Source organism: Tiliqua scincoides, chromosome 4 (genome assembly GCF_035046505.1).
Source record: "Tiliqua scincoides isolate rTilSci1 chromosome 4, rTilSci1.hap2, whole genome shotgun sequence".
Taxonomy (NCBI): Eukaryota; Metazoa; Chordata; class Lepidosauria; order Squamata; family Scincidae; genus Tiliqua; species Tiliqua scincoides.
In genome coordinates this window covers 102920189-102943838 of record NC_089824.1, presented here as the reverse complement: position 1 = coordinate 102943838, position 23650 = coordinate 102920189, and the positions used below count along the sequence as shown (strand labels likewise).

The 23650-nt window shown below is 40.7% G+C and overlaps 1 protein-coding gene across 3 annotated transcripts in view; it reads left to right on the top strand.

Moving 5' to 3' along the window:
- The window catches only part of SORCS2 (sortilin related VPS10 domain containing receptor 2), a 165846-nt gene that overhangs the window by 92489 nt on the left and 49707 nt on the right, over positions 1-23650 (top strand). For all 3 annotated transcript variants that reach the window (XM_066623901.1, XM_066623900.1, XM_066623902.1), the window contains 8 exons: positions 5686-5850; positions 6473-6546; positions 8885-8949; positions 10011-10129; positions 11646-11735; positions 14073-14252; positions 16506-16652; positions 23336-23438. In XM_066623901.1, coding sequence (XP_066479998.1) covers positions 5686-5850; positions 6473-6546; positions 8885-8949; positions 10011-10129; positions 11646-11735; positions 14073-14252; positions 16506-16652; positions 23336-23438 — 943 coding nt within the window. The remainder of the gene's footprint in view (positions 1-5685; positions 5851-6472; positions 6547-8884; positions 8950-10010; positions 10130-11645; positions 11736-14072; positions 14253-16505; positions 16653-23335; positions 23439-23650) is intronic.

The following is a 23650-nucleotide window of genomic DNA, read 5'->3' as shown; positions in this document are numbered from 1 at the left end:
TTTTTTTCTCCCTGGCCCCTGAGTGTCAGTGTCAGAGATGATGTGGCCCTCCTGCCAAAAACTTTGGACACCCCTGCTCTAGAACATGCTATGATAATGGTAGCCTGGTTGTATTTTGGCTGTTGAGTGTAATGGAAAATTGGATGCTGTGTGCTTGCGAATTTGAAATATTTAAGTGCTGTATGATGTTTGAAAGCAGATAAAGAATAACTGGATTTTAAAACAGAGAAAAAGAAAGTTTTCCTAATCAACAAATTAATTACCATCTGGCTATATAAAAGTCACCTTAAAGGATTGTTAGCAAATGTTATGATAGTACATATACTAGTAGTACAAGATACAAGGCACCAGGATAGTACAAGATACTATACATCTTTTTTTTTATTTGCGTTGTATAAGTTCTATAATTGTTTTTGAAAGCATTGTAAATATGTTCAGTGGGAACAAATTCATTGAGTTGTGATTATGTTAACAAATCAGGGATGATACTTTTGAAAGATGATTTGTGACAGGATGCATTCAGATGTTAACATTAGTCTCCACTTTGTTCTAGCTATGGAAGTGATTTTAATGAAATGTGGCCCTTTAAGGCAGATGTGGAAACTTGGAGTTGTAAAGTTTGCATTCCCACACTTTTAGAAAAAGATATACAACAACTGCCCAAAATATATCCTGTTTGTGTTCCAGAGGGTTGTCTAGAACAGGGCTGTTCATACAAAGGACCAAAGTTAGCATTCAGGGCTCCAGCTGAGGGCTGGAAGTGATGTCATTAAGCAGAAGTTGACATCATTAAGCAGCTAATGGCCAGAAATCAGACCCTGTTCTCATATAGAAACTGAATAACTGCAAATGACAGAAGAGAAAGTTTGCAGATCTTGATCATATTTCAAGACATATGGTGGGCATGCAACACCTCAGCAGCGGAGAGCCTGAGGGCCAGATAAAAAGCTTCCTAGGGCCGCATCCAGCTTTTGGGCCTTATGTTTCATACCCCTGGTCTAGAAATTGGAACATATGTAGGTTGAAACAGCCTGCACCAAAGCACCACAACAGACGGACAGTGCCTGCATGAAAGTGCTGATGCACTGTCCATAAATTGGACGCCTATAACTCAGGGACCCAAGGTATTTAGTTCTTAAATAGTATTTTATGCAAAGAGGGGCCCAATCCCAGTTGTTGAAGGGACAGTAGATGGATGTGACTCCGGTGGGTTTACCTTATTCACCTTGGCCCCTAACTGGCTCATCAGGCAGCTGGCTTCCACTTTCTTGCAGTGCTGCAGATTCTAGAATACAGAAATACTACTTGTATTAAAATAGGATCATGTTTGTTGGAAGGGAGAGGTGAAGCAGCACAATCAGCGAAAGTACTCCCTACCAATGGCAAGATATCCTACCTGGGTAGTTGCTATCAATAAATCATATACAGGAGCAAGCGGAGGGTTGGTTAAGGCTTCACAAGAAATACTTTACTCATAGTTCATAGTTCTATACATGCATCTTCTGTCTGTGATCAGAGGCTCTACTGTTTTAGAACAGAGAACCCTAGGGCTGTTGCCTTTGTGCGGAAGTCTGATGAGGATGGGCCTGGTGGGCCTGGAGCCCTAGCAGAGCACATCCTGCTTCTCCAGTGGTGTGGAAAGAAGAGAGAATGTAAGAAGGAGGGGAGGAAAGAAATAGTGTTAAGAACCACAGAGGGACAAGTAGATTGTCTCAGGTGATAGTCACCTGAGATGCCCTCCAGAGTCCTGCAGGCAGTGTTATAAGGTCCTAGTTACAAGGTGCAGGGTGTCATCTGAGGGGATATTCACAATGAATATACATTCATTTTAAAGATTGGATGGTGGAAGTTCTAAGGTACTGTATATTGTAAATAAGCTAATTACTCTATACTTTCTTCCAAGACAAAAACGAACTTCAGTTGTGCAATACCTATCATATCCTAACTGACAATTATAGCATTAAGAATATGAATTACACATTAAGACAATTACACATTAAGAATATGAATTTACATACAATACTCTGGGATAAATACCAGAAGTATACAAAAGGAAATTGAATGCTGCCATCTTTAGGTAGCTCTTAAAACAGCATAAGTTAAATAGAAGATAACTTACATGGATTGCCATTTTTTTAAATGAGCTGTAGAACAGAATTTTATTAGGTGAACTCTTTTAGGACCAGTTCAATCTATCGGATTGCTTTATATAAGTGTGTATTTGGTATACCACTTTGTAAAAAAAGGCTAATGTGAATTGACTGTATGTTTAGGGAGCTGGCAGTCACCTCTGTGATTGTAGCGACTGGAAAGTATGAAGCAGAGATGGGCTGCTTCCTACATGTGAGAACAGATCACATTCATCTTTCTCCAGGCAGATATGTACCCATGTTATTCAGTGAAGGAATTTGAAAGACTAAACCGATCTGCCTGAAGAGCTGAAATTCAGCCTGTTCTGCTCAACTTTCTGTTTGCAAAGGGTGATACTTCAGAATGTGTGCAGTCTAGGACTCTGGACTTGTTATGCAGATGCTATTACGATTTAATACATATGGGTGAATAGACTAATAATGGCACTCCTTAAAAGGAACAGGAGCATATCACTAGAAACCTCTGATCTCAGAAGTTAATTTTTTCTTAAGTCTGTTGGCTAAAATCATACACTATAAGAATAAGTCTATTGGTTCACCTTATTTTTCTTCAGGTGGTGCTCCTTATAACATTTTATTACAAATTAAATTTATAGTTCACAGAATAGCTGTGGCTTGTAGTGTGATATACTGTGCAGAAAAGACACAGCTAGGTGAAAATTCTGAATTTTGTGCATTTATTTCTTCAGCTTGTGTGGATATGCTACATTTTCATTATGGAAAGTTCTTTTTTTTTTGGCATTTCATTAGAGAGAGATGCAAAGCATCAAAGAACTTCTCTGGCTTCCCCTCCGTGTGACATTTTGACCATGGTCTTCCTTATGTTAAATATTTAATTGTGATTGTTCATACCAAAAACAGTGCCTGCAAATCGTTATTATTCCAGAACAGATGGAAGCTATTTGCCAAGTCACCTTCTGTATATAGCCTGTAAATGCAACATGTCTACTTTTTTGAGGGATGCTGTTCCCTCAAAAACTTTTGAAGTGAAGTGCTGGAACCCAGATAGTCTGAATATTGTCAGGGAGTGCCAAAAATCTTCTTGGTATGAGGCATGTTCAGCAGCCAATGGCAAGAAGAGTTAGGGTATAATTTAATTTCAAAATGATTTGCATATTAATTGAATATTCTGTTTTAATTGTATTTCCCCTCTTAACTGTTGGGAATGACTGGGATAGAAAACGAACTCACTGAATAAGTAAATGTCTTATAGATTGGTCCCAGCTTCCTCTATTCTTTGCGGCTGCCTGAAATCTTCCTTCCTGCAGATTTAAGTGTGTCAGGCATGGATCCCCACAGTGCTGAAGATAAACCTAGCTAAGACATCAAAACTGTACTATTGTGGTTGGTCATTTTTAATTCCAGATCACTTTACAGCCTTTCTGTTACTGCTCCTTGCTGTGTTATTTTGAGAGAACTAAAGAGCTGAGTGACTTGCTGAGTGACTTGCTTAAATGGTGACCCCCAGTTAATTGAGATTTCTTTTGCCAAGTGGCCATCTTGATACTGTAAGGCAGAGTAAAACCAATTTCAATCCCTTCTTTAAAAAGGGTCTACACTGATTTACAACATGTACAAGCTCAAGAGAAATATTGAAGATGAGCAATTAGATATATTCAGGGGGTCAGCCATTATAGTTATGCAGATACACGCATAGCTGAATAGGGATAGCACTAACTTGATTTTCTTGTAACTGCAGCACAAAGGAAATAAGTTCTTTAGTGTGCTATTATGCTCCTGTGCTGTAGCCTTTTACATTCATAACACAGTAATCACAATACAGCAATTGCATCATACCGGAGAATCAAGCGCAAGGGTTAAGCTACCCCAGTCATTTCCAGTTTATTTACCAGTCAAGAAATATCTAGTTTGTTCCTCTGATGGGGAATGGAATGGTATGGGTAGACCCTCACATGGGAATATTGCTGTGCACCTATCTGTGTTGTGCAGAGGAATTAAGTTTGGGCATTTTCTGAAGCCTTAATCAAGTGCTAGCAGACTTCCTTAGGGTTAGAGTTGCAAACAATTACCCTTATTAAGCATAAGGTTACCCCATATGGCATAAGGTTACTCCATATGGCATAAGGTTATAGTCTTGATGGGACATGAGAGTGATATGCTCTTCAACAGAAAATTTTGATATGCACAAAAAACTAACATATCTCAAAACTTGACATTTTTACATTTCTCCATCAAAACGGAGCTGCAGAGTACCTACTGGTTCTCCAACATATGTAGTGGGTCTGTTCCCTAAGTCTGTCTGGAAATCAGAATGTATGTACCTTGAAACAACTGGCTTATGCTGGCCAACACTGTCATGAATATACTGTACCTGCACAAAAGTGCTGATGCAGCTATCTGTAACTCAGACAGTCATGCGTCAAGGAGTCAGTTTACTCCCAGATAATTAAAGCATGGAAGTGTCTTGGCATACAGATGATCTAAGATACTCTGATTACTAGAACAAATTGAAGGGAAAATATGTATACAGCAATACTGTACCTTGACTTTCATTGCTTTCCTCTTTTGTCTTTGCCGAGCACCTGGAAGCAGCCTGCACAGAGCCTGGCTTGGGAGGCAAAGCCTCCTGCCCAAGTCACAACCAGCAGGGTGGCTCTGCCATTCCCCTTCCTGTGTGTGGCAAACTGGCCCGGAGGCTTCACCTCCCAAGCTGAGTTCCACATGGGTAACTTCCAGGTACACAGCAACATCAAAGTCTCGCCTCTTTAAACAAAAAGGCCAACATTTGTCCATTTTTAACTTTTGTCATTGGTCTGGTCCCTTACTAGATGAAAGTGCAAGGTATACCTGTATTTCTGCCCCAGAATAGGGGCTTCAGAGTATATCTCCAGTATCCAAGATGCTGCACTATAAATAGTTTTTGTACAATTTCTTATACTCCAGGAAGCTGTCGTGTGATCGCATTGCAGAGGTAAGATTGTGTACCATCCTGTCCCATTTTATTGCACCCATTTTATTGAGTCCTTTGTTGGTTGTGGTACAATAACTGTTGGAGGGGACAGAGCGTAAGGCTGCAATGCTATACACATTTTTGTGGGCGTAAAGCCCATTGAACACAATGGGTCTTCAGGATTCACTTACATCGGATTTTTTGGTAGAGATTGTTTTGTACCTACAAATTTAAACTAGTTAACAGATTGTTTTATCTCCCCAGAGAGGCCTAGAAATGGAAGTTGCATGAAAGAGGGGCCTTAGAGATATACAACAAAAAAATTATCTGCATACTAGCTGTGCTAAAAGTGCAAAAAGCCAATAGTTGGTTTAAAGTAGTATAAAAGTTATTAAAATAGTATGAAATTCAATAGTTGAAGTTGTAGATAAAGAGTTAGTACAAATGTGGTGCTCTCTCCTTTCATCTCTCAACTGATGCATCATGTTAGCCTCTGTGTTACTTGGTACTGCTCAGAGCATGCATACCACCTTTTACATTTCTTTGCATTATCACAATAAGACAAACCAGATATCTGCAAATAATACTGAAGCTTGACCATTCTATTGTTCTTTTGTTTTATAGATAATTCTTGTCAGCTCTTCCCATCATGACAGGGATCAGAGTCTGTTTATTAGCATAGATGAAGGAGCTACCTTTCAAAAGCAGCCCATTACCTTCTATGTGGAAACCCTGATTTTTCATCCAAAGCAAGAGGATAAAGTGCTTGCCTATACTAAGGAGGGACAGGTAAAAAATTGCAAAGGGCTGTGTGGTATTCCTGTTGATTTTTCTGAAATGTTACATCAGAATATGTTCTATCTTCTTTATAGGAATACTGTTAAGTAACTCTGCTGTTATTTAGCTATAGTAACATATGAACTGTTTTTGGACGAGGTTGAATCATACATGCATACATTTTCTGGAGGGGTGGATGTATTACTCTGTTGCAGCAAAAATGTCCAAGATGCATGTAAATCACCTAATTACACTCAGTACCCTTCAACTGTTGAAAAGCATTGTGTTTGAGGTGACATCAGCTAATATTATAATGGTGTTAGATTTTTAATGGTTACTTCATGCCAGGAAGTAATGTGTTGATATGACATTCATCCAGTGATAAATGTACATGTGTGAATCAGTCCTATGTTCTACAATCTTTTATGGGGTCATAAATGTTGCTGTTAGTCATAGTTTGTTGATAATGTGTATGCTATGAGCCTGCAGCCTATAATTTGGTTTGCTGGATCCTTTGGGTCTCTGTCTTCCATTATTCTCAGCCTCCAAGCCACTTTTGCTTGTTTTTTTTTTTTGTGCAATGCAAAATGGGTTGCATAAGAACTTTAGTAAATATGTTTTGTTCTTATTTAAGCTCTATGCATCTCTTGACTTGGGAATAAAATGGACTCTCCTGCAGGACCGTGTGTCAAAAGACCATATTTTTTGGTAAGAGATACATTGTAGCTCCTCTGAAATACATGAAAAAAGATTAACTGAGAAAAATGACACAAATTGATTGTTGAAGATTTTCTGAGATAGTAGCGTTGCATGGTTAGCATATTAATTTCTATGCATCTGCTGCTTATATTCCCCATCTCAAATATTTGTACAATTGAGACATTTTAAAAGGCAGCTGCTCCTAGGTAGGTTTCGTATTTTCCAATTTTAATTTCAGTTTTCCAATTTCTGTCTTTGAGCCAGTCCTGGCTGATGAGGGAAGATAGAGTGGGTGGAGAAGAAGAGCTACGGAGGAAGAGATAAGGGATTTCAGGGTATCTTAAGGCGCAATCCTAACCCCTTATGTCTGTGCTTTCCAGCACTGACATAAAGGAAATGCAGCTCTGAGGTAAGGGAACAAACATTCCCTTACTTTGAGGTGGCCTCCGTGAGTGACACCCAACTGCAGCACTGGAAAGCACTGACATAAGGGGTTAGGATTCCGCCCTTAGTGGCAGTGGGGAAGACTCTTTGAGTGAAGGATATCTGTATTATAGTGGAACGTGGCAGGGATGGGAACATATCTGGAGTGCAGCAAGTCATTGTAAATATGAAACTTTGTCATATCAGCCCGCACAAACATGATTCCTGAATCCTTATAACACAGACTTACCCTCGTGAGGTCAGGGGGAAAGAGGCACTGAAGATACGACAGAAGTACTGAAGGAACAGTTGAAATATCTATCTAGGATAGTAGATAGAAATATCTTATGCAAGTCTGCTTGTTGCACACACACATTCATAGCATACTCTGTTGTGAAGACCAGCTTATTTTCTGTCTCTCCAAGTAATTCGAAAGTGCCAGAAGACATTAGCCTTTCATGCTAATTAGAGCAGACTGTTTATGCAGTACATTTAAAAAGAATCCCCATAGAACAGGATGTAGCAACAACATGTTTTGAGCTAGTTGTTTCATTGTAATTTTGAATAATGGTGTTTGCTTGGATGATTGAGCAATGGTTTACTCCTGCACTAACACTGTGAATGACTGAAAATTGGATCAGCCCCAGATCCTGGCTACAATAGCATATTGGGGTAAGCTTAAAATTTACAGATTTGCCAGGTATAATGTAAGGGGATAAATGGAAGAAAATTTGTTAGGACTTTCTGTTATATGACTGAGGATCTTTTGGTGGATATATCAAGGAAAATACTTGTGAGACCTGTCTTGATCAGTAACATAAAAGTTCACATTCTAGGGGATCAAATGAGAAAATATTGCTCACACAGAGATAAGAGATTTAACCTAGTTTGAAGGTACATAAGATGATATTTTTAAATGCTGTTGTTTTAGTTATAATAGTAACTGATCTTCCATGGTGGTGTACAAAGGTAAAAAAAAGTTTAAAAATTTAGAAAGAGACTGCATAAAAATATGAAATGTGCAAATATTGTCAACAGTAGAAGACGTAATCATAAGTAAAATCAAAGAAGCATGGCAGCCAAATTACAATTTTTACAAGTGTAGATGACATAAATACCTTATTGTGACATCCCACATGACTGAATTATGCAGAGTGGCAGTCTTTTCTAAGAAATCTGTTCCATAATTACAGCTATACATTGAACATCCATCAATCTAAGTTGAGAAAGAGAGCAAAGACTTGCCAGCTGATCTGCCAAAACCTACACTGAGCCAAAGCCAGTTGGAAAGAATCCGCAACTTGTACTTGAATTAATAGCACAGGTGCTTTTTTTTTTTTGCTGTGATCCTGGTTTGAGAACAAGCTGCAATTTGCAAAACTACAATTTTTTTATGGCCTCTGCACACTTACACACAGTGGAGTTTTGTCAAGTGATCCTCCCTTGTCCTTGAGTGGGAGAAGTCTTGTGCGCACTGCGTACCTCAGTCAGGAAGAACGCCCATTCCCTCAGTACCTTTACAAGTGCTGCCACGCAAATGTTGCTAGGAATACTTTCTTTTTGTCTCTGTTTCCTTCAGTCAGCAAAAAATGAGAAACCAAAGGACCTTTACCTCAGCTGATAGTTTTATTTTCATCTTAGTTTTAGTAGTTAATGTTAGCTCATTAAAACAAAACTGTGTGATTGGTATTGCTCCGGTTCACCTTCTGGCAAACAGGGTCACTTTCATTAGCTTTTCCAAATCTGCTTCTGGTGTTTTTGTTTTGTTTTGGCACTATTTAGATATGCCACTTATAAATCATGAACAGGAAGAAATAATGCGTAGTTTCTTTGATGGTGGGAACATTTAAATCCACATATTTCCTTGTATCCACCCAGTGACTGTAGCTGTCTTATGATAACTTTGATTTTATTATGGTCCTAGGGCTGTTGATGGAGTTGATGGGGATTCTAATTTGGTTCATATGGAAATCCAGGATTCCAGTGGAGGTAGGCGCTGGTGTATGATGGCTAGTTTCTGTTTTGTTTTTGAACTATTTTGTTTGACAAGAAATTGCAAATTAACTTTTCATATACCATATTGATAATGTGTTTTATTTATGTTACAATAACTGGCCATTCCTTTGGTAAATTACTGATTAATTGCCTGGGATGGTTGGATGATCAGGCAGGAAGTATGGTCTAGAGCAGGGGTCTCCAAACTTTTTGGCCAGAGGGCCACATCAATATCTGGTGTGATGTTGAGGGCCAGAAAAAAATTTAAATATAAAATTTAAATAAATAAATTAAAGATGGAACTGAAATGAGTGAATAAATGAATGATTGGGCTCATTCATTCAACATCTCTGGTCCTCAGAACACCCTCCAGACGCAATCAGAGCACAGTTCTGGTCATGTTCAGTTGAGTGGGCCAGAGGCTTTCAGGGGACAAGAGGTTGGCCGCGGGCTGTATAGAGGCTTGCCGTGGGCTGCATCTGGCCCCTAGGCTGGGATTTGGAGACCCCTGGTCTAGAGGAGGAGGAAGAGGAACAATCTCTGCTGTTCTTTTCCACATCAGTCTCCTCAGAAGCTGTATTTACCCTCTTGACTAGTAATTTTTGTTCACTTCAGCAGGTACAAATGAGGAACCTGCCCTTTAAGATGAGAAAATAAGCTGCTGAGGAAGGCAAATGAGTGTCAGGCAGGAGTAGTGGTGGTGGTCCATGCTCTCTCTTTGCCTTTTTTTCCCTTTAGGAGAATGTGGGACAAGATCATAGCAAGACAGTCCACAAACCTTCTCCTTTCCTGGTCAACGTTTCTAAATTTTTGTAAAATTCCCTTTTCTGGAAACGTAAACTTCTGGAGGAGGACTCTTAGTTTTTCTTAACTTATGACTAGTTCAAAACTCATTCACATGTTCCTTACTGCTGCATATTATGTTGATCATAACCTTTATGGCATGCCCATTACTATTGTCTTAAACTGGTGCAGAAGCAGAAAAATGCTATTTTTGAAACAGCATGTCATGTATTTGTCATATCCATAACTAAAAGTGTCCTGCCTCTGTTTAGGTTTCCACTACATGGTTTGTGACTTTCAGAATTGTTCTGATAAAACTCTGACAGACCCATTCATTGGCAGCATTGACGAGAACTCCCTGACAGTACAGGATGACTACATATTCCTTCAGGTAATTCCTTCATATTCCTTCACTAATGAAAGGTAAATGTTAAAACTTTGGGATGTGACATGAGTACCTTAAGAACCCAAATGGAAACTTGTTACAAGAGAGACTGCTTACAAGTGGCTACATAACTCAGAATGCTGTTTCTTAGCAGGCCCATTAAAATGAAATTGCTGATGCATTAAAAACCAGCTTTGTTGGCCTCTTTTGGATGGTAACATTCCCTCTGAAGCAATTTCAGTCAAGGTACAGATTGAGCTACATGGTCCACAACATCGCCGGCAACTAAATTGGTCCGCGCTGATTTTAGGGCCTTTTTTGCAATCCTGGATAACCAAGTGAAAGTACGATGTAGGATGCGAGTACCTTGCATGAACTATGTAACCTATGTTTCACTATCCCATCTTCTTGTTTCTACCTCTGATGCATGTAAGGCACAGAGTTGAAAGAAATAAAGTTGTGACCAGTCACCTGTAGATGGAGAGAGTAATTTTCTGTCCTTGGAGACCATTTCAGGAAATCATTCCTGCTTCATTTGTTCTAAATGATGCTGCAATATGTCTGACTGTGTGCTGTATACAGTGTAGGCATGATAGAATAACATAAGCTGCAATCCTAACCAACTTTCCAGCACTGACATAAGGGCAATGCAACTCCGAGGTAAGGGAACCAACATTGCCTTACCTTGAGGAGGCCTCTGTGACTACCCCCCAACTGCAGGATGCAGCACATGCCCCACTGATACAGCTATGCCAGTGCTGGAAAATTGGTTAGGATTGCACCCATAATAAAATACATTGCATCATACAAGGAAAATGATTATTTTGTTAACTAGTAGCCAGGAAGTGCTTATCTATAGAGTATGTCATAGTCATATATGTCATGTATTTCATCTATCGAGGTTTATTCATTGCCTGGGGTAAAGGACTACTGTGATGTGCCATAAGGCACAATGCGAGCTTCCCTGGAAGTGTCCAGTGATGATGTAATTGCCACATGTCTCCACAAAGCAACTGACTGACCGCTCACTGGCTGTCTATCAGATGACATTTATAGCATCTGGGGTCTGTTACAAGCCCTGAGAGGACTGCCAGATAACAGGTGGGGAGGGCACAGGCAGAATAGACAGAAGAAAGAGAGAGCCACCCAAATGGATGGAGCTAGCTTGGAGGGAATATGGAACCAAAAAGGGAGAGAGAAGGCAGAGAAAACAGATAAGAAAAGGAGCTGGGGAAAAGAAGAGAATGATAGGCAGAAAGGAGATGGTGAAGGAGAGCTAAAGTGGAAGCAAGAGAAGTGGCCTGGGGGAGAGAAAGGGACTACTATCTTGTGAGTTCAAGACAGAAGTAAATTTTAACTAGGCACTGCCTGATTTGTAGCTCAGCCACTACATTATAGCAGCTCCACTTGTTTTACAATGACATGGAGTTCTTTATTTTTGATACATACACTTATTTCTCGTGCAATTTACAGTCTATTGAAATAATCTATTAAAAAACAAATTACCCTTTTTTTTCCACAGACGTCATCAGCAAATCAAACAAAGTATTATGTGTCTTACCGTCGGAATGAATTTGTACAGATGAAACTGCCAAAGTATGCATTACCCAAGGTAACACAATATTTTATCATGAATAAACGCCATTATTCTTTTTCCTTCTTCCTTGTCCTGTTGAGGTTTGTTCTGTGCTTCAGTTAAGTATTTGTATTAGCATTTAGTGGTTCATTCTACAAAAGGTTTATAACATCCCTATCTATTTTCTGAAATAATTTTCTTGCTTCAAAACACTTGTGGTTCTTATGTTCTTAACCTTCTGCCCAACACTGTAATGTCTGTATATGGTCTTCTGGAAAATGTATTTCCATAGATAGTGTATCAGTTGTACAGAAGTAATCGCTTGACAACTGGTGCCTTCAAAAAATGGTGTTCCTCAGATTTCCACCCACCCAATTGACTTCCAGCCACACATAATCTCTCCCCCTCAACACTTTTGTATTGCCAGCAAGTGCCATCTGTTTTTCCTATGTAAAGTCTAGCTCATATTTAAGGCAGCTCCTAAACAAATACCTCCAAAGCATGCAAGGTTGCTGCCAGGATTAAATTGAGGTAGCACTTGGGAGCACTGTGAAAATTTTCACCTTTACATAGGACTATACATATGATCAATGCACCTATGATGTAGCTGCCTTGAAAAGTTTGCATGTTAAAGCCCTGATTAAGGTAAGAATCCTAGTTATCATGTAGTTAGTATCAGTGTAGATGTGATGTTAAACCATGGATTAAGGCAGGGCTTCTCAAACTGGGGCATCACGACACCCCAGCCAGAGGGCCTTGGCCTCTACCCCCTTAAGGGGTGGAGGCAGGGGGGCACAGGGACTGGCATTTACTTACCAGTAAAGTGAAAGTGCAGCAATCGTACTCCACTTCTGGTTTGCCGGAGGTGGAGTGCGATCGCCGCGCTTTCACTTTTAGAAGGCTGGGGAGCCCTGCAGACAGTCGCACAAGGCTCCCCGCACCCCAGGAGGCTGCTGCAGGGACTGTTGAGTACATGCCAGTCCCTGTAGCCCCCTTAGCGATGCAATCCTGGGGATCGCGTCACTGCCTCTCTCCGACCCCGCAAGAATTTACTCTCCTAGAGAGTTTGAGAACCGCTGGATTAAGGCTTAAACTGATAAGAGGAAGCAGAAGTCAGCAGAAGGATTAGGAGGAAGCAGGTGTTCCTCACAGTGATGCCTGTTTTGCAGACAATGGTTTTCAGGAAGCCCACATTACTCCTGAACCAAATTCAATCCCATCATCATCAACAGTTGCAGTGTGGTTTAGTATGGCCAGCATAATCGCTTTTCTCAGTCTCCAGGGTTAGATTGATTAACCATAACTACAAAAACAAAACAAAAAAACTTGGTGCAATACCCAGGTTGAAAACTTTTAACCAGTAAACTAACTGCACCTGAAGGTCTATGGCAAGCACTCTTTCTGCTACGTCAATCCCCAAAGGTGAAGTTGGAGGCTGGGCAGTAGTTGGCCAGAGATTAAGCTGCAAGTGCTGGTTTCTTAGGGCCGAATCCTATCCAGTTTTCCAGTTCTGGTGCAGCTGTGCCAATGGGTTGTGCACTGTGTCCTGTGTTGGGGAGGCAGTCACAGAGGCATCCTCAAGGTATGGGAACATTTGTTCCCTTACCTTGGGACTGCATTGCAGCTTCTCCAGTGCTGGAATGTTGGATAGTATTGGACCCTTAATCTGCTACTAGATTACTAGGCATCAAATGGACTTTATCCCACCTCCCAGAGAAATGCTACCAATGTCAGCTTGCAAGGGTCCAGTTTCTCTTGCCTAACCTTGATCAACTTGGATTGCCAAGGGGACGAGTCATTAGTGATCTCTTAAATCTTCCCAAGCACTTGTTGTTTGACAGTATCTGAAAATGAACCATGCAAGCCACATCCATCCCATTCAGTATTCCATGTGAGTCAGTCAGTGTAATTAACAACAAAAAAAAAAAATTAAATCCCCTTTGCAGATGCTATTGCTTCTTTCTTCCCTAGATTGTTTATATTCTTCAGATGTGCAGTGTCCTGTTTCATTCATGTCAAATTCATTGGATCCTTATTTGTCCAGTATTAGCATATTGTCCAGTATACTAAATGTTTTTTAATCTTCAGCTTTTCTGCTCCAAATACACTGGGTGTCTGAAGTTACTGACATCCGAGTTATGGATCCTTGCCACAGGGTGCAGCGCATGCCTCATTGGCATAGTTGCACTAGTACTGGAAAATTGGATAGGATTGGGCCCTGTTTCTGCACTTTCATGCAGGCATACCACATCCTTTGTGGTGCTTTCACACAGGCAGGATAGCACTGGGCCTATGTATATTTCAAACATGAATAGGCTGCAAATTCTGTACTCTCTGGTACACTGTATTTTACATCAATCGTTTTCTCTTCAGGATCTACAAATTATCAGCACTGATGAGAGCCAAGTGTTTGTGGCTCTCCAGGAGTGGTATCAGACTGAAACATACAACCTCTACCAGTCTGATCCACAGGGCATCTCCTACTCCATTGTGTTAGAGAACGTGAGGAGTACCAAGCAGCCTGAGGAGAACGTGCTAATAGATATTCTGGAGGTAAGATGTCACTTACAGCTCTTATAAAGGTTTTGAATTGAAAGCATTGTTTTTCCTTTATGCATATCACTGTAAATACACTTGACACCTTTTTTTTGTAGGATTTATTTGTAGGATTTATTTAATTCTAAGTTTTATTTGAATAATTAGTTAAGTCTCCACAAATTAGCATGTAAATGTAAATAAAACACAAGAGGAAAGCATGTGTATTTAAATGGTTCATACAAATGGTTGCAGAAAGCAACACTGAAGAAGAGGCATTCCCTTCTGTGAGAGAGATAGGGCAGAGGAAATATGTCTTTTAAGAGGCAGCTTCTACTTGCAATTGCACATACTGTTGCCCAGTTAGTTAGAAATGCCTTGTTTTAGTCAGCCAAAATAGTTTTTATTAATTAAGCAATGTTGAGGAGCAGAGGTGAACCAGTACTTGGTGGACCAGGGAACCTCACAAGAAGAGTGGGTGGCGGCAATCAGATCTGTGCTTCTGATTTGATTGCCACTGCCTTGTTCTTCTGATTCACAATATGTCCACCACCATCTTCCTTCTCTCTTCTCTTCGGAGCCTGTAGAGGAGGAGGAAGATGGTGACAGGCACTTTGCGAAGCTCCTGTGTGTTTTCTCCTGATGAGGAAGAAGCCATTTGGCCCAGTTCTGAGGGGCCGCTTCTTCATGCATCCCCTTCTGGCCCCCTTGAGGAACTGGACCAAGTGGCTTCCTCACAAAGTGTCAGTGGCCGTTTTGGCTGGGTCGCCCCAAGACACCCCCCCACATGATGTTCCGGTGTGGGACCTGGGGCTTCCAGTGCCTCCTGCTAGGTACACTACTGTTGAAGAGACTATATAAGTTCTGAAGCATTATAGCAGAATCTTTTGCACACTTGCCCCAATGAGCATAGTGGAACCTACTTCAGAGTAAACGCGTAGGATTGAGCTGCAAGTGTTGCAGTTCTTTTATAGTCTCTTCAGCTGGACCTCCCTTCTCCCAACTTATGTGATAGGATTTGTTGCTAAATTTGGTAGAGGGAATATTTGCAGCAAAAGCAAGACATGTCTGAAAATGGGACAAGCTCATGTTTTAGGTTGCATTGCCCATAGACTTTAATAGTCCTAGAACTGGAGGAAGTGGAATTTCAGTTGATAGCTAATACATCTACATGGTATATATGTCGATAGTAATATATATGCAGAGCATCTATGCATCCATCTCTCCCAATTTGTATTTGCTAGTATTTTAAATTTGACAGGTAGTACTTTCAGGCTGTGTGGTGTAACTCTGGACATCTCTGCTGAAGCCTCAGCTCCTGTAGGGAGTAGCCCCAACTGTGTGTACTGGGCCTTTCTACTTCTCTCTGGGAGGGCCAAGAAAAAAAAGGAAATAGGAGCAGGAAACAGTAGGGTGGTGGCCATGCTAGCTATCTTTCTTCTTTTTTTCTGGTACATGTCTTTTCACTTCTTTCAAAAAGCAATGTGACAGGAGTAGTTGGCCAGAGAGACAAGAAGTAGGAGTGCACCATTGAGGGAAGTAGGGAACATGGTGGGAAGTGGTGGGGGAAACCAGGGAAATCTGAGAGGGGTGCAAAAAAAATGGGGAGGTCCAGTGCTGAAAGGGCTTGGAGCAGGCCTATGTAAAACGATATATCAAAAGGTTAGGATTCTTGCACCTCATGTACCAAACTGAAATTAAGTATGCATATAACCTTAGAAAGCCATCTTCAGGCTTAGCCATGTGCATACAATTGATCTAGCCATGTGCATATGATTGATCAATCAACCCTTCCTTTATTCCTGTGTTTGTTGTTGTTCAGTTGTTAAGTCATGTCTGACTCTTCGTGAACCTATGGACCACAGCAAGCCAGGCCTCCCTGTCTACCATTAACTTCTGGAGTTTGTCCCAATTCCTGTGTTTAGTGGTATCATTTTTTGGGTTTAGACATATTTGTTCTGTGTGCTCAAGGCTGATCAGGATGATCCCTAGATTGGATGGTTTAATTTAGAAAAATGAAGATGGGTTACTCTAGAGAAATTGTAACACAGTCAGAGTAAATGATTTCAAGACTGTAGCTGATAACGCTATGTCACACTCACTTTCTCTTATGCAATACAAAGGAAGCATACATTGCAGTACTATGCATGTTTACTTGGAAGGATGGAAGTAGTGTTGTGTTCATAGGATTATAATTTCAATTAAATCTGTATGTAATAGTTGCATTCATGCTGCATATTAACTTTCCTTCATTTTGTACTTATAATCTAGGTTAGGGGCGTTAAAGGAGTCTTTTTGGCCAATCAAAAAATAGAAGGAAAAGTTACAACTCTTATAACTTTCAACAAAGGCCGTGACTGGGACTATCTCACACCTCCAGCTGTTGATATGAATGGTAAACCAACCAACTGCAAGCCAGTAAGCATTTTATTTGTTTCCTTTAGAGGATACGTTTTCAAAAATGTTTTTATAAATATAATTATAGTATATTTATAACTGCTTTAAGATTTTTTTCACCATATAGAATATAGAACCATATTCATGAGCCAATGTAAACGTGCAGCAGAATCAAATAATTCAATTTTTTCTGGCAGTACCTTAACTGGGGGGGAGGGGGAAAATGCATGTGTTGCAGGCACTGCAATGTGCCGTGTATGCAGCCCCTCCCACTCACTGTTAGAGCCATTCTAGGCAGCGATGGCAAAGTGCAGGCACTCGCTGAACCAAACAGCATCTCCTGCATATTGGTCTCACTGCCTGGAATGGCTCCAATGGTGAGTGGGAGGTTGTGCTTACAGGGCACATTGCGGCACCTGCTGTACTTGCTGTTTCCCCCTCCATCTAGCTATGCTACTGTTTTCTAGTACCATTTCAACTTCAGGTGTAGGGGTTTCACATTTCAGTGTTCCCTTGTGAAAAATCCCTACACTTTGAAAACTAGCATATCCATGAGAAGTCTAGCCTAGAACTCTTCTTGGCACACTAGTTTTCTGTGCACAGTGTGTTTTGCTCTTGAGAAAGCATTCAGTATGCAGTCCCTAACCTGCAGTTGGAGGTGGTACAGTTCTGCAATAACGTTGCATGCAGATTGTGTTCAGATTTCTCTGTGTATGCAGATTGGCACTCATACTATTGAACTGATTCCTTTCTGGGGCTCCATTTTCTTTGATTTGCAAACCAGGTTTTCATGGAACCGTAAATACTGGAGTTGGACGGAGGTCATCTAGTTCAACCTCCTCAGCAACTACAGCATCCCTGCTGATGACTATCCTGCCTCTGCTTGAAAACCTCCTATCGTGGCAGACTGTTCCAATACTGGACAACTGTTACAGTTAGGAAATTTTTCTAGTGACTAGATTGGAATTTTAAACAAGTGTAGTGTGCATCCTCTTCAGGCAGGAGAACAAACATGGCACATACTTTGCAGGTCACTACCATGGTTCTCTCATTCTCCATGTTGTCTATCTTGCTTGGGAGTGTAGACGTACCAGCAATGTCTGCACTCCCTGGCTAAACTACCACATGAAAGTCCCTTGTAACCTGTTAGTTTGCCCTGTTCATGAGCTCACAGCTATGGCTGTTTTGCAGACAGCCGGCATTGCATCTGTACTGGACTCAAACCCTCATCATGATCAACAGTGTTAAAAGTTGTAGGAAGGCCTGTTGTGACCATGTGAGATACAATTGCCCTTTCCAGTCTTCAGGTTTAGATTCCCACCATGTCTATAAGTTGCAACTGGTCAGGGTGATTTGAGCAGCTTAAATGTATGGACGGCCAGAGAAATGGAGGATATTAGGAATATAACTTTTTCATGATAGAAAAAAGAGTCATGAGAGGAGGGGACCTCAAGGGGCTAGGAAATAGTCTATGGTTAAATGCTTCAGCCTGACATGGTTCATGTAAAAGTACTTCTTTAGGGACAATGGTGAAGATACCCATGTAGATAATGATTCAGTAAAAAGGACTGTCAAAAATATGTTTCATAAAAGGACTCTATGCAAATAGAAGCCGATGTAAGCATGTTATGATACGCGTTTGTTAAGGTCCTTTCCTTCTAGCCATCAGTGCTGCCCTTCATTTTTTTTCTTCGAGTCATAATGGAAATCTAAGCTCATACTTATAGTTAGAGACAGGACATGTTCTGGACATGGAAACAAGTTTTGATTGATTAAACTCACAGATTTGGTTGGAATAAGAGTAAGAAAATCATTTTGTTAAGGTAAAATTACTTGTTTTATAACTTGTCTGAGGAGAATATTTAGATGCAACAGTTAAGCATCTTCTGTAACCTCAACTTTACACAAGTTTTTCTTAAGTTTTCTAAGTTCTCTTTTGTATAAATATTTGAAAATAAAGAATAAGAGAATAATGGGCACCAGAATATAAACAAATTGAAAGATATACGTTGGAGAAAAATGTAGCAAAAGTTGTAATCAACAGTCATTTATTAGAATTGCCCAAGAGTCATGGACATTTTCATATAATAAGAATGACAAAGGATGTGAAAAGATTATGATAACTGAGAATTCAGAAAAATTCAGCATCTCTAAGTTAGAAATCTAATTTGCATAGCCATGCAAAAATGGGTACAAGTCATTGTATTAATTAGGGTTTCAACTACCTTGCAATATATGTGTGGACATCTGTGCACGGAGTGGCTTCTTAAAGAACATTTCTCCTTTAAATATAATGAATATCGTGTTGTAAGGCTCCCCACTCTCTGCCTTAACCCACCCACCATGTTGCCATTGTAAGAAATGAACCAGAAAATGCTTGGGAAGTGCTTCAGACACATACAAGTGTTATAAGAATGCTAAGTCATATCAAGGATCATCCCTTTTTTCTAGCTTTCTTCTTTGTCCTATGTGCCATATAAGAGTTATCATCTTTACATGTATCTCTCTATTCTCCTCACTGCTACTTCCACTATGGTGTACTTTTCCTTGCTGTCTTGCATTAAATGGTGGAGGATATCTTACATGGCCTTTTCCTGAGATTCTACAACTTCCTGAATTCCTTGTGTGTCTGAATTCATTACATGGATCATAGTCATGCTGTTTCTCTATATTATAATGGCTGAAGTGATTTTGGTTTTTTGTCAGAAGTAGTGGTGCTAAAGCTACTGGAATATGTAGGTTCAGCTGAAGCAACAACAGTGTGCGTAAAAGTTGTACAATCAGTTCTCATTATTTGCTGGGGTTAGGTTCCTGGAAAACTTAATGGATACTAAATTAGCGGATACTGAGTCATTGAGCCTATGGGAAAAACAGGGTTAGGTTCCAGGTCACCCTCTTCACCATGCACTCTATGAACTTTATTATCATCAACCTCGCATCATAGCCAGGGTTGTGAAAGTTCAGCTGGAGTCCCTGAGATGGTACCCAAGATTGTGGGGCAAGTCTGGAAACACACACATTTGTCCGATGATTCTCCATGGGCCAATTCCAGTGCCTGTTTGAGGTGGAAAATTGACCCAAACCGGACCACTTTCTGAAAAACGAGGACTATAATTGGCTGGACACAATTACTGCAACCTCTCCTCCATCCGCCGTATACCGTATAGGTGTCACTTCCTCTCCCCCTCCCTGCATGGCGCCAGCACTGCTTTCTGCTTGTGAGGCCATTGTCTCATCCTTCACCTGCAACTTCTCTCGCCCCACCTGCCTGCTCATAGCTTCTCTGAGCCTATTCCCCCAGTGCACAGTATTTGTGGATAACAAGAACAGACTCACAGATAATGAGAGGTTGATGGCAATTTTGTTACTGTTATAAATACTGTTAATAATAATAATAATTAATAATAATAATAATTTTGCTCCTCACAGATAACGGAATTCGCAGATAGTGAATTCACATATATAGACTTGACTGTATCTCTTGAGTCAACAATAGAATGTTCACATCAGTAGCTCTTGAAATGCCAAAGACTTGCATGGCTAAGAAAAATGCTTACGCTGACCATAAGGATAGGTGCAGTTCTGTGGGCAAAATAGGAAGACATAGAGCAAGAAAACTTGGTGAAAATTGAGGAAGGGAAAGAGGTAAGGAACTGAGATGCAGGGTGGTTGGAGGAAAGAGACCAAGCAGGTAGTGGGCTAAAAATAAAAACCTGAAGGAAAGGCAGGAAGAGAAAACAGAGACCCAGTGTGGCTCCACAGTGTGGCTCCACAGAGTACATGCCAGAGGTCCATGCTCACCTAAGGCTTGCACTCATTCCTGGCCAACTCCTGAAGCAATGTGCTGCTCTCAAGCATCACCTGGTAAGCTTGAGATCATGGGAATGCTTACTGGATAACAGTGAGGGAACAGGAGCTGTAACCGACCATCTTCTTCAACTGAAGGTAGTTGACAAGGTGAAAAGTGGCACAGGTCTGTCTCAGACCCCACCTTTCCTCTTCAGCGACATAGTGCATAAATGGGCTGAGATTGTGGGATTAGGCTTTTAAATCTGTATTCTATTATTTTATTCCACCAGCGGTTTCCTAGTTAATGGGTTAGAGATGTTCGTTTCTGGTGAGTAAAATAGGATTACAGCCTTATTGAACACAATTGGATTACTTCTGAGTAAAAGAAATAACACTTTTCAAACACATCTATTAATGGGTTATCACTATAGCATGGTTGCCCTCATAGCTTGATCTAAACCACTGATACTGCTGTGAGGACTACCCATGTAGTATCCCTGCTTGACATCATTATAACTTTCAGATAATACTGTTCTTTGGGATCAAGTCACAGAGAAGTGGCAACCATGTCATTCCCATAATGTATGAAAGAGGGCAGTTGTCCAAGCATATTATATCCCATGTCCCATAAATGCATCAGTCCTGTGTCACTTGCTGATTGAGTAACAATGAAAGGGAATCCATTCTGAATTGTTCTTGCAAATAGCTTGTGGCATTTTAGAAGGCAGCATTGTCACTCTTTATTTGCTTCCAATACTGAGAAAGTGATAATGGTAGAGGTGCCATAATGTATCACTCTGTCTACCACCTCTGCCTATAATGGTTCAGCCACAAACAAAAATCAGATGTGATCTAACATGAACAAAGGCTTGATGCTTTAAGGCATCTGCAGAGCCAAATGACTCCAGCAAGTTGGTCACAACAGAGGAAGGGTGTAAAATAAAACAGCACACTAGGATTACCACCCAGTATTACCTGGGAAACACTTTTTTTTCTCCCCAGAAAACAGGAAAAGTAGTTAGACCTGAATTGTAATGCAAAACCGTTAGTAGGTTCCTCTACGGATATTAATGGGTTTGAAGTCCTTCCCATCCAACATCTTCCTTCTGTTTTGACAGATGTAGGAATAAGCTTTTCAGACTCTACTGTGCTTTCAATGAGAGTTGAACTACGTGTGTCATGGGAGATCAGATCTCTTGACTTCTTATTTAAAGGTTAGAAGCATCTGTGGGGGACTGGAGCAAGATTGGATAGGGCACCAGTACTGGGAGTACAGAAGGGAAAGATTAAAAGGGATAGTTATCTTTTTTTCCCCAGAGGGGCTAATGGTAACTTGAGGTGTGTGATTCTGATAGGGAAAGCAGCACAGGGGTAAAGAAAGCCATCTCCAGCACTGCTGTCCTCAACCAGTTGCAGGCAGGGAGAGAGACAGCAGTTTCAAGGTTTAAAAAAGACATTGAGAGATGTGCTCATGAATCTTCCGTATCAGATATAATTAAGTCCTGTCACTCCAGAACAAATGTATGTACAATAGCTCAGCCTTCACACATAGGCAAGCTTGAAAGAGTTCCCAACGACACTCAGCTCATTTTCTTAAATAAGCCCTGAATTATTTTGCCAGTGTTACTGCATTCTTTTGTTGAGCATTAAGATCTAAGAACATAAGAACAGCCAGGCAATCTGGGCCAGGCATATGTTTTGAGGGATCAAAAAGAGGCTGTGGCCCTGAGTGGGTGCTGCTGATGTGGTTGCCTGAATTTAATATGTTGGTGAATTCTCAAGTCTAGCTTGGAAGTACTAGCTGGAACAATAATTCCTTTGATGTTTGAGAACTAATGCTGTCAAATCAGCAAAAGTATTCTTCAGTCAGATCCTCTGATCACTCCCAGTGGATTAAAGGTATCTTAATAATTTTTCTGTGGAATATTCAGTGCAGCTGTTTTATTTGACATTATCTCTATGTTCTGTAGATGCAGGGAAAAAGTATATGCAGGTTGGCCCACATTATTGGGGAGTTTGGTACCGGTGGATTTCATCATCTGTGGGTTCCAAACCCCTAGGGTGGCCTGACCTGGACTCTCCAAATATGATGGAAGCTATGCTCTGGTTGCATCTGGAGGGTGTTCCAAGGGCTGAAAAGGCTGCGTGTGGCCTCTCCAACCCTCAGAATGCCCATTTCAGGCCAAAAAAGTGGGTTCCCAGGCCTCAGAATGCCTTATGAGAGCATAAAAATGTCACTTCTGGTTTCCCCCAAGAAACCAGAAATGTCCGTCCCCCGTCCCCCTATAATGAGCATTTTGAGAACGGATTTTTCAGGCCCTAATCTGCAGATTTCATTATCTGTTGATTTTGGCATCCTTGGGTGTTCCGGGAACAGAACCCCCGTGGATACAGAGGGCCACCTGTATTGAAGTTCTCAGTAAAAGGAAAAACACCCCGACTGTAAAATATATTCCCCATAGAGATTGGAAGAGTTGGTCACTTTGTGAAAAGACCCCTACGACAGCAGATTTTTGCTGGGGTTTAGCTTGTTGGAAGATCTGTTGTTTTTTGCAATTTCAAGGACGTCCCCCCATCACTATGTGACAGTACACACATGGTACGATTTCACAGCAACGCAGCAAAAACTGGTTGACATTTTCAAAGACCACCAAAACATAATAGTGCTGGTACTCTTATATATGCATTATTATAACATTCCAGCATCTACTGCACTGCTGGCATTAATACGTATTGCGTTGTTGCAGCAACAATGGCAGTGGTAAAATATGCCTACCTTCATGAAGTTGTTATCCTTTTCACTCCACACAGAGGTGTCGTTGGATACCACTGACCCCTAGTGTGGCTGTTTCAAAAATTAGAGGCGTTTCTGCCATTCAGTTAAAAACAAAGACTTTTCTTTGTTATCTTTATAGCCTGATTGCCACCTTCACCTCCATCTCCGCTGGCCAGACAATCCATATGTGTCAGGAATGGTTCATACCAAGGATACCGCACCAGGACTCATAATGGGGGCAGGTAAAAAAAGAGAGTACATTTTGTTTTTGGTGTTCATTGATCAAAAAGTTACATAATAATGCTGTATTAATAAAATTTCCTTATACTGATTCTGCCCTGCATACTGTATATCTTATTTATGTGAGTGAGGGCGCAATCCTAACCCCTTATGTCGGTGCTTTCCAGCACTGACATAAGGGCAATGCAGCTCTGAGGTAAGGGAACAAACATTC